The sequence below is a fragment of the Arachis hypogaea genome, chromosome 3 (assembly GCF_003086295.3).
Source record: "Arachis hypogaea cultivar Tifrunner chromosome 3, arahy.Tifrunner.gnm2.J5K5, whole genome shotgun sequence".
NCBI lineage: Eukaryota > Viridiplantae > Streptophyta > Magnoliopsida > Fabales > Fabaceae > Arachis > Arachis hypogaea.
In genome coordinates this window covers 9,886,024-9,901,495 of record NC_092038.1, presented here as the reverse complement: position 1 = coordinate 9,901,495, position 15,472 = coordinate 9,886,024, and the positions used below count along the sequence as shown (strand labels likewise).

At 31.9% G+C, this 15,472-nt stretch overlaps 1 protein-coding gene across 1 annotated transcript; it reads left to right on the top strand.

The window, feature by feature from the left end:
* The first annotated feature begins 2,626 nt into the window (after window positions 1–2,626).
* LOC112789398 (protein transport protein SEC31 homolog B) lies at window positions 2,627–11,777 on the top strand. Its single transcript, XM_025831265.3, has 22 exons — window positions 2,627–3,352; window positions 4,308–4,362; window positions 4,545–4,667; window positions 4,773–4,869; window positions 4,956–4,992; window positions 5,094–5,199; window positions 5,275–5,332; window positions 5,589–5,686; window positions 5,820–5,939; window positions 6,763–6,805; window positions 7,005–7,126; window positions 7,204–7,331; window positions 7,418–7,973; window positions 8,089–8,181; window positions 8,620–8,805; window positions 8,896–9,109; window positions 9,438–9,535; window positions 9,629–9,808; window positions 10,181–10,303; window positions 10,394–10,658; window positions 10,866–11,104; window positions 11,192–11,777. Exons 1-22 carry the CDS (start codon window positions 3,036–3,038, stop codon window positions 11,285–11,287), a joined length of 3,354 nt encoding a protein of 1,117 aa, XP_025687050.1. The 5' UTR covers window positions 2,627–3,035; the 3' UTR covers window positions 11,288–11,777.
* The last annotated feature ends 3,695 nt before the right edge of the window (window positions 11,778–15,472 follow it).

Sequence of the window (15,472 nt, the reverse complement as noted above, 5' to 3'; positions counted from 1 at the left end):
TTTTCCGTAATATCGATTTACGAGGCTTGTTTTGGAAGGTTTTCCTAAACTCTAGTCACGGTAAGATTGAGTCGTGACAAAAATATTATTATTTTTTTTCCTAATAGTTGTATGCTTATAGAACATCCATGTGTAGACAGAGAAAAAATAAAGCGCATCAAAATAAAATTATACCTAATATACCAATAAACAAAATCTCAAAATAAGAGTCTAAAATAAATTAATTATGAGATTTTCAACAAAGAAAAAACTAAAAGTATTATTTTATCATCAAAATTTAATTTAAAAAATCTAATTAAGAGAATAACATATTTACCCTTTAATATGAGTTTATACATTATTTGATTATCGTGCTTTTAAGTTTAGGAAATAAATGATCAATTAATGATATACTAATTTGATTTTCTAATTTAAGAGTAAATAATTATGTATAATTTGTATATTTTATGTTTAGGTAATTATTAATAAATTAAAATATTATATTTTCCCTAATAATATAAGTATATATATCTCTACTATTAATTGATTTAAAATAATAATGTATGTATTTTAACTGTAATAATATATAAATATTTTATTTTTCATAATCATATATTAATATACATATTCCTTCTATTAGTATAATACTTTTAAAATTAAAAAAGAAATTATTAATTAATAATATAAGAATAAAGAGCATCAAAATAAAGTCATACTCAATATATTAGAAAATAAAATCTCAGATTGTCTAAAATAAACTATGAATTTTAAACAAGGAAGAAATTTAAAATATTATTTTATTCTCAAAATTTAATTTAAAAATTATATTTAATAGACTAGCATGTTTATTCTTCAATCAAAGAATATACATTTAATTATAATATTTTTAAAAAATAAATTATTAATTAATTAATAATAATATAATAACTTGATTCTCTAATTTAAAAATAAATTATTATGTATATTTTTATGTATAACTTAAATAATTTATGTTTAGTATACTTTATAATAAATTAAAATATTATCTTTTTAAGAATAATATTATCACATATGTTTCTATTATTAAGTGATTTAAAATATTAATACACATATTCTAACTTTAATAATATATAAATATTATTTTTCTCATAATCAAGCTGCTTCCATAATATTTGATATTATGTCAATCTTCTTATACACATTTAGTATTATTGACAAAGAAATACTATTATTATTATTTTTAAATATTCATTTTTATGTATTAATTGTTTAAAAGTATATTAAAATTATATAGCATACTATCATATTAAAAATATTTTTAACTCAATTACTTAAATATATTTGAATCTGATAAAAAAACTCTTAAATTGTAAAAGAATAAATTGAAAATAAAAAATTAAATATTACATATCTCAGATTCAAATATAATTAATATTTAAGTGGATGAAAACAATTTGTGATAAAATATGACAGATGTAATACATTGTATATGATTGTGTAAAAGATGATCCCATTATAAGGAGAACAAATTAAGTAAGAACACTCATTATATAATTAAAAAAATAAAAATAAGGTTAAATTTATAAAAGAATGACAAAATTACGATTTATGATTTATACTTTAAAAATGATCAATTTCAATAAAAAAGAGAAATAGTTAAGGAAGAAAGGAAAATTAAAAAATAAAATAAAATATTTTAGCTCAAACAAAAATCGAACTCTTCCTAAAACAATTAACTTTATCCATATTCTATTAGGTTGGTCATAATATATAAATAGATTCAACTATCTTTTTTTTAAATAGAGTTCATTACCTTTTTGTTGAACTCTTTCATCCATATAAAATACAATTTGAGATGGTATTTGATGAATGTGATGTATTATAAATAATTGTGACAAAAAACAATAGTACGATAAGGATAGATAAAAAAATAAATTTAAGTAAGAATAATTACTAAATTATCAAAAGAATAAGAGAATAACTATATCAATAAAGAATTGTAAAAAAAATTGTAACTTATCTTAAAATGATCAACTTTGATAAAAAATAAAAAATACATTCTTATTCTATGAAATAATAAATAAAGAATAACAAATTAAAAAAATTAAAAAAATGTTTTACCTCTAAAACTTATACTCATAAACGATAAAAAAATATTATATATAACATTTAATCGCACAAAATTAATTACAAAAATATTCTATCAATATATGTGTTATTAATATACACATGCATAATAAAATTATAAACATAAATATCATATCAATACTAATTATATATGAACGACAATTATATTAAAATATTTAAAAATAAGAATAATTAATATAATTAGAATTAAAATAATTTATAATTAAAATAATTAATATAAATATTTATTAAATGTTAATTTTTAAGATAAATAATACAAATAAAATATTTTTTTTAAATTACACAAATATTTTAAATTGAAATAGATTGCACGCATGACCGTTGAATATAATATGTTTGTTGATTTAATGAAAATGGATTAAGTTCGTCTAAAATAAAAAATTGATAAGATAAGAATACAAATTTAATAACAAAATTATAAATTTAATAGAATCAAATTATTCCACATGAAAAACCCATCACACATGTGGAGCTCTAATTGGTTCAAATGACATATTTACGTAGTTACAGCATTGGAGCCACAATCCAGTGCGACGCGTACAAAATAGAGCTTTCTACAACCCCGCTTATGCGGTTGTACATTGCAGACAGTACCACCCTCACAAGGCCCCGTAGTAGTGTGTCACACTGAAAGAAGTGTTATAATAAACTCACAACGAGCTCAAACCACGCTAAGTTATTGTAGAAACAAGAGGAGAAGAAAAAAAAAAAAGAACAACAGAGAGAGACGAGAGAAAAAAGGGGAAAAGAGAGAGAGAGAGAGAGAGAGAGAGAGAGAGAGAGAGAGAGTGGTTCTTCACACTCTCACATTCCACAGATCAGATCCGAAACAATTCCTGATTCTCAGATCCATTTGAATTTCGGATTCGCGATTCCAATTTCGTGTTTCCGATTAGGTTTTGGTTTCTTGTGTGAGGAATCGGACGGAAATGGCGTGCATCAAAGGGGTGAATCGATCGTCGTCGGTGGCGCTGGCGCCGGATGCGCCCTACATGGCGGCGGGGACTATGGCCGGCGCCGTTGATCTGTCCTTCAGTTCATCGGCGAACCTCGAGATATTCAAGCTTGATTTCCAGTCAGATGAACCCGAACTGCCTCTCGTCGCCGAGTACCCTAGCTCCGAGCGCTTCAACCGACTCTCGTGGGGGAAGAACGGTACCAACACGGAAGGATTCGCGCTAGGCCTCATTGCTGGTGGACTTGTCGATGGTAACATTGATATCTGGAATCCTCTCACTCTGATCCGGTAATTGCACCTTCCTTTGTTCTTGCACGTTGCCTTGTCGCTTTTATTCTCGAAAACGGAATGTGTTTTGATTGGAGGTTTGAGTTTCGAGTGATTAGGTTGCCTCACAGGAATTCGGTTAGATTAGATGGTGAACTTTTGGCTTTCTATGGTGGTAAAATGAACTGATTAGTGGTACTACTATTTTACAAGTGCATGGATTATAGCGCTGATTAGACACATGTTACAATTTTCCTATAGAGCTTAATTCCTTGATGTTTTGCGCTAATATGAACGAAATTTCCGTACTGCTCGTGTAAAATTTGGCCCTCTTAATGGAAAATAGAATATTTATATTAGGAAGAAACACTGAAAAGCATCGAGGCAGACTTATCCTCCTAAAACGTCAAAGGAGAAGGAATAGATCAGAAATTGCCTAACTGCTCAGTTAAATGGATACAGAATTGCTGACTCTTTTATTTGCAAAAGAAACTTTCTAGTGCATTTATATTATTTTGCTTTTGATTTTTCCTTTTCCTTTTTTTTTTCCGGCTTGCAAGTGTTACTGTGAGGATTGTGCAATGTTACATCAACTAATGAATGGATTGATATTTTTTAAGATAAACGTGAGAGAAGATACCTATAATGATTTAGTATTGAAATTTGCACTCATGTTCAGAAAACCTTCCAATTTTATTTTGTGAATTGATGCAGTAACATTTATGCGATAGAATGCTAACTCAAAATCAAGCTGTTCCCTTCAAATTATAGTGCTATAGAGTGATCGTTGTGAAAATAGATGAAGATAGTAATTGCTGTTGTGGTAGACAAATGTTGCATTATTGCTACTTTTAGAGTTTTCTTTGGTCTTGATGAAGTTGTTAACAAATATTTGGTAATTTAAAATATCTGAGTCTAATTTACAATTTTCTCCCTGCCTTTCCAATTGCTTCATTTTCTTAACAAAATTTTACAGTTCGGAGAAAAATGAAAATGCTCTAGTTGGACATCTTGTAAGACATAAAGGACCGGTAAGTTCTTCTTTGCTTGTATTTACAAATCAATCTGCGGGGTTTAAATTGTTTGTTTTTATATGGTGCCTGTGTTTTTATCCCCTTCAAAGATAATATTCATTCATTGAAAGTGATGAATTATATAATGCCTGTATTCTTTGGTTAGGTGAATTCTAACCTTTGACATTTTTATATTTCAGGTTCGTGGTCTTGAGTTCAATGCCATCACACCAAATCTTCTTGCGTCTGGTGCTGAGGATGGTGAAATTTGTATATGGGATTTGGTCAATCCTTCTGAGCCTACTCATTTTCCACCACTTAAGGTCAGATATCCTTTCCCTAATGGATTAATATGTCTACATCTTCAAATATCAATTTTATAGCTCTTTTCTTTAAAAAAGGGTTTCACGTACCTTATTATTGCACAGGGTAGTGGCTCTGCCGCCCAGGGGGAAGTTTCATTCTTATCTTGGAATAGTAAAGTCCAACACATATTAGCATCCACTTCCTACAATGGGACCACTGGTGGGTTCTATTCCTAATATTGTGTTGTTTAGTAGTTGAATACTAGAATTTTCATTTTATTATGTTTTCTCATTTTATCTTTCCAGTGGTCTGGGATTTGAAGAAGCAAAAGCCAGTGATAAGGTAACTTTGGTTGATTATCTTCTGCTATTAGTTTTGAAGTATTCTGGTGTTCTATTGTCAATAACTCATTATAACCTTGTCTATCCTTTGTGAGCTATCAGCTTTGCAGATTCAGTTAGAAGGCGTTGCTCAGTTTTGCAGTGGCATCCTGATGTTGCCACACAACTTGTTGTTGCATCAGATGAAGATGGTTCTCCTTCTCTAAGGGTATAGTAATTGCCAATCATTTAAGTCTGTTTTTTCGGGGGAAATGCATTGACCTTATGTGGGATATTGATGCAGCTTTGGGATATGAGGAATATAATGACACCAATAAAAGAGTTTGTGGGTCACACCAGAGGTAATGGCACCCTTTTAATTCTTTTTTTGGTCCTGTTATTTGCAAACAAGTATGACATACGTGTGATTTTTGGAATTGTTGCTTCTGAAAACTAATGTGCAGAGATTTCAGACAGACTGTGGTGTGTTAGGCTTTTTTATTATAATTTGTGATATTTGATATAAATGCTTGAAAACTTGCTTACTTCTATTAGAAATCGCCATTAATGGTATAAGCGTAGCTGACTTGATTATGTTGCCTCAATTTCCTGTATTAGGTGTTATTGCAATGTCATGGTGTCCCACTGATAGCTCTTATTTGATAACCTGTGGCAAAGATAGCCGGACCATATGCTGGGACACAATTTCTGGAGAGGTGGTGTTTGCCTTTTTTTTACCCCATAATATTCTGTTTGACTAATTTCAAAATTACCCTCTTGGGTAAACCTTTTCAGTTGGAGAATTTTCTTTGGTAGTGACACTTTTGTTTTGGTTGGGGTTGGGCACAGATTGCCTGTGAATTGCCAGCTGGAACCAACTGGAATTTTGACGTGCACTGGTATCCAAAGATCCCAGGAGTGATATCAGCGTCCTCCTTTGATGGAAAAATTGGCATATACAATATTAAGGTATATTTGTATATTTTAAATTTGACGAGTTTTCACTGGATTTTGTTTTGCACTTTTGGGAGGCATACTTTATTTGTAATTTGTAATTAACTAGGAATAATGTGATGATGTAATATGGAGAATGAAAGACTAGATAAGTAATGTGTGCATTTTCTTCGCCCTATTAAGTCATTAAGTTCAGTGCCTAGCAGTTGTTTGAGAATGTCATGAAGTTTGAAGTAGCATCTTTCAATTCATATAATGGCAAATTTTAGAATAAAACCTTTTACATTGCTCAATTCAATTAATGTTATAAACTTTAAGAATATGCTGCAGCCTTATATTCTTATGGTCCTTTTGTTCTCCATTCCATCTTTTACCACGTCAATTCTATTGGAAATCTAAGAACTATTATTATTTTTAATTGAAGTAGTTCTTTGACACTGATCACCAAAGTTTTAACTTGCACTTCATACAATCCATTTTTCCTTCTCTCTCGCTCTCTTTTAAATTCTGAATCTTAGTTTTCATTCTATATCTCCTGAAGCATATGAGCATTTTTGTTTAAATTTTTTACTTAGAATTATGTTAGCCTAGTGTTTGTTAGATCCTACCATATCACATATCAACTTCATATTTGGGTTATTGGTAACAGTTCACATTAGGCTTTCCTTTTTCTCCCCTGCCTCCTGGCCTAAGTACACCAGCAGTCAAGGGTTAAATATCCATACATAAAATAATATAAGAAACTAAATTGTTTGTTTCTTTGTTGATTCTCTTCTGTAGATATTAGCACTTCTTTTCTGGGGTCAGAATTAATGATAGCATATGTAATTTTCTGCAGGGTTGCCGTCATTATGGTGTTGGGCAAAATGATTATGGTGCAGGTGATGCATTTGTTTTTGTTGTCTATCAAATAAACTGCAAACTATTATATTTAATTTTGCATATATAATTGAACACTATGCAGCATTCCTTGATAAGTATTGGTGTGTGTGTGGGCTAGGCAAGATTATGTTATTGTTGTGTTCCTTGATATAACTTAGTTTTTTGAATCTCTTAATGAAATTTCCCTCTTCTGCGCAGTATCACTTAGAGCTCCAAAATGGTACAAGTGCCCTGTTGGCGTTTCTTTTGGCTTTGGTGGAAAACTTGTGTCATTTCAGTCTAAGGCATCTGCATCTGGTTCTCAACTTGGACCTTCAGAGGTAATATTTTAGTACTTGGTTTATTTGGCTATGTTCTTGAATGGTTCATTTTAGTCATGCCATTTGTAACTTCCCAGGTTTATGTGCATAACTTGGTCACTGAAGATGGTCTAGTCAGTCGATCCTCTGAATTTGAAGCTGCAATTCAAAATGGCGAAAGGTCTTTGTTGAGAATTTTATGTGATAAAAAATCTCAGGAATCAGAGTATGTTCTATCCACTCGTATTGCATTGATTCATATTTGTTGTGTGAATTTTCCATTTGTTAATTGCATTTTAATTGTTTTGACAGATCTGTGGAGGATAGGGAAACTTGGGGGTTTTTGAAGGTTATGTTTGAAGATGATGGGACTGCACGCACAAAACTTCTAACACACCTTGGATTCAACGTACCTAGTGAAGAAAAAGACACAGTTAATGATGATCTTTCCCAAGAAGTAAATGCTCTTGGACTTGAGGACACTGCTGTTAATAATACAGGACATCTGGCACCTCATGAAGCACCTTCTTTTTCATTTGATAATGGGGAGGATTTCTTTAACAATCTTCCCAGTCCTAAAGCTGAATCACCCGTAACTACTTCTGTGGGCAACTTTGTTGCTGAGGACACTGCCAATGGATCAGAGAAAATCCAAGATTCTGTCGAAACAGAGGAGAGCAGTGACCCTTCATTTGATGACAGTGTTCAGCGTGCTTTAGTTCTTGGGGATTACAAGGGTGCAGTTGCACAGTGCATATCTGCAAATAAATGGGCCGATGCCTTGGTTATTGCTCATGTTGGTAATGCTTCCTTGTGGGAAAGTACAAGAGATCAATACCTTAAGATGATCCGGTCGCCTTACCTAAAGGTAGCTGATACTACATCGCACAATCTGTCTATTTCATATCTGACAATCTATGTAATAACTACCTGGTAGTTGATTTTTATAAGCCACATTCACTGGGCATGATTTCCATTTTCAGATTGTATCAGCAATGGTGAGCAATGACCTATTGAGCCTTGTGAACACTAGGCCTCTCAAATTTTGGAAAGAAACCCTTGCTCTTCTTTGTAGTGTAAGTTCTTTGGTTTTCTTGCTTGTTTAAGTTTATTATGATAGTTTGGAATTACCTGATACTGATTTAATGTTTCCTATAACTGCAAAGTTACCTAATGAAGTGTTTGGTAGCATCTCAGACTCAATCTCCTTTATTTTACCGTAGTTTTGTTTTAATAGTCGTTTGTTATTTCTTGTAACGTATTAGATCATCAATTCTCCATTTAATTTCTCTTTCTGACTACTTTATCATCTATATACTATTGCTACTAATAGTGATGCAATATCATGTTGCTAATGATATCTGTTTTTATCTCTTTTCTCTTTTTGGGGTTAATGATTAGATAAAGTTGAGGCTATCATTTTACTATAGTATGAGTAAGAAACTATATTTTCATGTTGTGATGAAAACATTGTTATGGCTTATGCTCATGATATTGTTGTCACATATTGACAGTTTGCTCAGAGAGATGAATGGACAATGCTTTGTGACACACTTGCCTCAAAACTCATGGGGGCTGGCAATTCGTTAGCTGCAACTCTTTGTTATATATGTGCTGGAAATATTGATAAAACAGTTGAAATATGGTCGAGGAGCCTGTCAGCTGAGCATGAGGGGAAGTCTTATGTTGATCTTCTTCAGGTGAGATTGATACTCCTTATAAAAAGGTTTGATGTAAAATTTTGAATTACCAATACTGAAGATAGAAAATTTACAATTTTATTATGTTAGGATCTGATGGAAAAGACTATTGTTCTTGCCTTGGCAACGGGACAGAAGCAGTTTAGTGCTTCTCTGTGCAAGCTTGTTGAGAAATATGCTGAAATTTTAGCAAGTCAAGGGCTGTTGACCACAGCAATGGAGTATTTAAAACTTTTGGGTTCTGATCAACTATCACCTGAGCTTGTGGTTTTAAAGGATCGAATTGCACGTTCTACAGAACCTGGTATACGTTTTTCTCTGACTGGTGTACATTATGCTAGAAAATTGGTGATAAGGCTATGCTAATTATTAGCAAGTCACCCTTAATATGCAGGATTTGCTTGATGATACTTAAACTACTAGCACCCTTGTTTTTTTTTGGGTGGTATATCATAGTCATGTTAATTGTGAAGTGCGACAGTTTACACAGTTTCTGATCAGAAACTTGACCAAATTTTCCTTAATTTTTCTTTTCTTCTTCAATCATCTAGCATTTTCATTTTTTGTGCAATATTTGAAGTTTCTGCACACCTCAGTGTTCTTATCTTTCCACCTTTAAATCATTGTTGCAGAGAAAGACTTAAAAACTACTGCTTTTGATAATTCTCAATCACACAGTGGATCCTTTTATGGTGCTGATAGCTCTAGTTATAATAGAACTTACCATCAGGTAGTGACTTTAATTAACTATGCTGTTTGGCATTTTATATTTTGTTCAAAGTAGATTCTTGACTTGGAAATTGCTCCTCTTTTTGTTCTTTAGGAGTCAATATCTGCTCAAGTGCCGCATGGGATTTCTGGTGTTCAATATTCTGAAAACTATCAACAGCAATTTGATCCTAGATATGGAAGAGGATATGGTGTTCCTACACCACAGCAGCAACCTCAGCAGCCTAATTTATTTGTTCCACCACAGACTGCTCAGGTTCCTCAACCTCCCCAGGTATTTTAACAAAAACTAACAGTTGCAGCTTTTTGTGTCTATAACTTCCTTTGGAGTTGGTGTTCAATTGACCCATGTTTTTGTCGTAAAAAAACAGAATTATGAGCTTGCGTATTATATATCATTTAAGCCACATTTTTCTACTGTTTATACATGCTGAAAAGATTGTGAGGGAGACCAAATGTTATTTCATGTATTTTTTACTTCCTTGGTACATCATTGTCTTTTGTCAAATTTGTTCTGAAGCATTAGAAGATTTCATAGTGATCATTGCCTCAGCATTGATGTTACAGATAACCTCATAAGATATACTTCCATTTTTTCCTGTGTTTTATTTCTTTATTTATTTATTGGATAATTTCTTTATTGTAGATGAACTTCTCGAATAATGTTGTCACACCCCCTCCTTTGAGAACTTTCGATCCTCATAATTTTCCGGCGCTTAGAAACGTGGAACAATATCAGCAGCCCACATTGGGTTCTCAGTTGTACAATGTAAGTTTTGACTTATGGTTTTAGTTTCAGATTTGACATAATTTATCTGTGGCTACTTGTGGATTCAAAACATTATTTTCTGTATTTCAGTCAAGCAGCAATCCGCCTTACCATTCAGCACCCCCTGCTCCATCACATGTGGGTTTAGGTCATAACCCTAACTTGTCACAGGTTGTGGCCCCTACACCAAATCCAATGGGATTCATGCCAGTCCCTGGTTCTGGTGGTGTCCAAAGACCTGGGATGGGATCATCGCAACCACCCAGTCCTCCCCACCCTCAACCTGTTCAACCAGCTGCAGCACCCGCAGAGCCACCACCTACTGTGCAAACAGCCGACACTTCAAAAGTACCTGGTAATATGTTTTTCCAGTAGTCCATGTTATATTGAACCAAAATAATCTTTAAACATTTCCTGGCATTTATGTGTTCGTAGTTTTTGTTTGTCTTGTCTGACCTGGAAACCCAAGTCTGGAATTTGTTATATCGTGAGTCACTCTTATTTGTTAGAACTAACTCATTCTATCTATCTGGTTCTATGTTTTGCTTTTTGTGACTGCCAGCACACCAAATGCCAATTGTTACAACATTGACAAGGCTTTTCAACGAAACATCAGAAGCATTGGGTGGTGCACGTGCAAACCCAGCTAAGAAGCGGGAGATAGAAGACAATTCAAAAAGACTCGGTGGATTGTTTGCCAAATTGAACAGTGGGGACATCTCCAAAAATGCATCTGATAAGCTCCTTCAACTTTGTCAGGCGTTAGACAATGGTGATTTTGGTACTGCCTTACAAGTTCAGGTAAAAGCAATTGCAACTGCAACTGCCACTGCATGTTAGTTACAATATTATAGGATTTACATTGGCTGATTTACTTGTGTGTTGCAGGTTATTCTTACTACTAGTGAGTGGGATGAATGCCAGTCATGGTTGGGTTCACTTAAGCGAATGATCAAGACAAGGCAGAGCGTGAGGCTAAGTTAAAGAAGTTAGAAATTTCTTTTTCCTTTTCATGATTTTGGGAAAATTTTCATGTGATTAGCATCTTGCAATAGTGTCCCTTGATCCTGTCACCCGTGTACACAAGACTACTGTCTAGATTGCAAGTGCAGGGTTTTGATTCTATGCGCACATCTACAATTTCTTGCAGTGTCTGCTGCTTTCTTCACATAGACAGTTATTAAAAGCGGTTACTGAAGGTAGTTTTCAGGACATGATCAGAAAAGATATTTAGCAGATTGTTTTTTCAACCAATATTTGTATTATGGAGAACACTGTTTTGTTTGTTTGCTCGCTCAAAAGATATCGGATGGTTTTTCTTTTACCTCAGCTATAGATTGGGTCAGTGTTTCCTTTTCGTTATTTTCTTTTTAAAGAACATTGTATCACAGTAGTCATATAAAGTATTGATTGGTCGACAAATGAATAATGTAGCATCATGTTTATGTAATCATGCATCATTGGATTTTCTTAATTTCAACTGTTTATTTAGAAGCGGTGGTTCTGTCCTTTGTCCAGGTTTTGATGCATAGATCCTAGAGTCGAATGACACTAGTATCATTAGGCTTAATACATATTTGTCAGTGATTATCGGGGATGTAGAACGATAATTATAATGCATTTGGCGATTACTATATTGGAAACCTACAAGCTATAAAATATGGTGTAGAAGTGTAGAACAATGAACACGGGAATATTTTGTTTTCCTGATTTTAAACATTGCCGGTTTTAGATGGCTATCATTTTTAGCCCAATTCAAAACAAAGGTTATCATTTTAGGGGGTTGCATAGGTATCAAACTCTTGTACCTTATATATGCTCAAGTTTCTTGTTTTTTATTTTTTGGTGGTACTTGCTCAAGTTTAACACTTGATGTGGGGAGGGAGGCAAGGAAAATGAGGGTATAGCCGCTAAAATTTGATGAATTAAAGCGTACGCCACTAGATTTTGGAGCTATTATTCAAATTCAATCAATTTTATTTTTGGTATTATATTCAAATTCAGTCTTAACCCCCAGGGAAACTATCCTAGGATTTTATCCACTTAAGTTATGGTATACGTAAGAGATGGGCTTGTTTGTAAAATACTCTCTAATACGGATTCAGATCTGTTCAACTATTATGTGGCAATACATGTACCAGTAATTTTAAATTTGATTCATTTGATTAATAAAATTGATACATATGTCATAGTGTAACGAAAATAACAACAAAGAGGACACCAAGTTGCGACAAATGATCTGCCTTCGTCTAAGGTCTATGAAATAAATAAATAAATCATCGAGTTAGAAATTTCTTGGTGAGAACAACTGAACAAGGGTATATTATATCTTGGATCTACGCATAAACAAAAGTAGAAGCATAATGAACTGGGTGTAATAGAAAACTTTGATTTTCTTTTCATGTCTAATTACATATCTCCAAAGTGGATCATTACAAGTAGATGTTCAATTAAGTCAAAATGTTTAGTATATTGAGAATATGTGAAATAAGACACATATATATATATACACACAAATACAAATACATAACAGTTAATTTTCTGTAGGCAGACAGTATTTTTGGATAATTGGATGTAAGGTGGACAAAATGCTGACTATGCTTGGTTCTATCAAATTTGACAAGGATGTAGCATCAAAATATCCTTGTGAATCTCAAATGTGAATAAGAGTTGATTGATGTGTCGTTAATGCTAGAGAAATAATAATTGATGTATCTTTTCTTATTAGTTTAAACTTCTAAAAGAAATGATATCATAACATTGTATTAGAGTGTTTGTCGCCCAAAGATCTAAAATTCGATTTTTGTTAATCCCAAAAAAATAATTTCAGCATAAAGCCAACAAAAAAGAAAGCAAAATATCAAATTTGATGCATAACTTGGTGGAATCCATTTAGAAGTAAATAACAAAAGAACTTGACCAAAACTATATATTGAGCTATAAGAAAGCTATGTGTTCATTTTAATGTTTTCCTCTTTCTCTCATGAAATGATGAAATTGTACAATTAATATCTCTAGAGTGCTGCTAGAAGGATTTCATTGGAAGATCCCATAAAAGTTATTCAATTCTCCATAGATGCCATTGACGTACTGACACAAAAGAGAACTAACTCTTGATAAAATTGGTGCCTTTTGACATTTTTTCTTGGCCTCTCTCGCTAACCCTTCCATTCCATGATGAACTTTTTCCCTCCCGGAAAATAAAGGTGATTTTACCTTATATTTTTTATCCCTCAGAAAGACTACAACTTTAAAAGATGCAAAAACAAGGGGTATAAGACAAAGAGTGATAGTATAAATTATAATATTTTAGTCTTTTAGATATCAATTACATTGCATAAAAAAAATGATTAGTTAAGATTTTACTCTCAAAAAGTTAACATCATAGGTATTTTCACTTTAGAACTTTAAATATGACAAGGCAACCTTTCAAAATGTCCATATTAACCACGTTGATATTTTCTCTATCAAGTATCAAGTGTGAAACAAAATATAAATAAGCAAGGTTTGGCATATCAAAGTGCGCATTAAAAAAATCGAAATAAAGAATAATAAGGCAATTAGGTTCTTGTATAATATTGAGATAGATTTATAGGTATTTAAAAGAAAAAATAGTATCAAGGAAGCTAAGTCTTTGAACAAATTATATAACGAACTACAACTTTTTTCTTAAAAAGTTATAAATCCATTGCAAAATCCAAAAAGACTTATATATGTATTATATTACTCTAACAAAAATTAAATCAAAGGGTGAATTATATATAAGTCAGTGCTGCATTGGTTAACAATCGTTTTTGTTAATGCCGATAGTGATAACGATATAAAATTTGCTACAATGATATAATTAATGAGTAATTTTATCTAAAATTGGAATGAATGAACAAATTTTACAGACTATTGGAATTGTGAAAGAAAATCGAAGATAAAGATAAAGATAATTCCAATTTAGAACGACAAGGGTATTGGAATAAAATAATTGGTGGAAGATAATAATCCAAATTTTGTATTTTGGTTTAAATTTAAAAGAAAAAAAAAAGCAATTTTTTAGACTTTAAAATGACCCATTTGCATTACTACACTATACAGCTCTTCTCTGATATACATTTTGAAAAAAAAAAATCCGTTTTCTTGAATGATCATTCATGCGCTCAATATAAACGGTAATTATTTTTGTTAATGTGATGTTATGTAATTGGATGTATGTGTAACATGATTTTACATTGACAATGCCTCAAAATTAAATTTATAAAATAATCATATTAAAAATTAACAATGGGTTGTTAATTAATTAAGATTAAATATGTTATAGCATGTAAGAATTTTGTCCCTGCAGTCAACTATATATTCATTCATGATACTTATATTCTCCAACTAACTGAAAAGACAACTGTAGCACACATGAAAGCTTTCATAAATTCAAAAGAGATTTTCTTTGATGCATCATGTAAGGAAGTTTCTGAGCTGTAAAGCCTTCATCTAAGGAAAAGGAATATACATTATTTTTTCAACTGCTGCAAACTGCTAAACAGTAAATGACACTACTCATTTTCCTCCATTTTCTTTCTTGGATTATGGAATTTAATTTAACATCACACCACTTTGTAACACTTCTATGGTTCTATAGCTTATATAGCTCTTCTCTTATTTTAATAATTATTTGTCTTCATTTGTTGATGTCATTGTCTCTATTTAAAACCCATTTTTGGATTCACCAATGGCTCTAACCTTGTGAAGGTTACCTAGCTTTTTTGTGTTGTCATTTTCATGGTTTGGAATTGCATTTAAATTTTAAAAAATAATTGTCCTATTCTTCATTCTTCATTCTTCATTCCACTACTGAACCATAACTACTTCTCAGCAATAACAACTCAAAGTTCTTCTAAGATGAGGGTAAAAAGAAAAAAAAAAAGAAAAGAAAAAAACCTATGCATATCATCATAACATAAATAAGAAATAATGGCATTCATTCTATGAAAGGGATTTTTCATCTTTTTATGGACTTGGCACAGCTGGTATTTTTTTTTTAAATTAAATTTGAATATGACAAATAAAAAGTCCAAATTTGTATTGTTGATGTTATCATTTTGATTGACTTATAGGTAGCAAAAATAATGCTCACTAAACCATCATAATCATAGGCCTTAAGTGGTTAACAATTCAAATGGTGTG

Excerpts from the sequence above, each read along its gene's own strand:
- LOC112789398 (XM_025831265.3), top strand. The coding sequence starts at position 3,036 with ATGGCGTGCATCAAAGGGGTGAATCGATCGTCGTCGGTGGCGCTGGCG. Across the intron at positions 4,993-5,093 it reads AAGCAAAAGCCAGTGATAAG|CTTTGCAGATTCAGTTAGAA; the intron begins GTAACTTTGGTT and ends GTGAGCTATCAG. Across the intron at positions 7,332-7,417 it reads AAAAAATCTCAGGAATCAGA|ATCTGTGGAGGATAGGGAAA; the intron begins GTATGTTCTATC and ends TTGTTTTGACAG.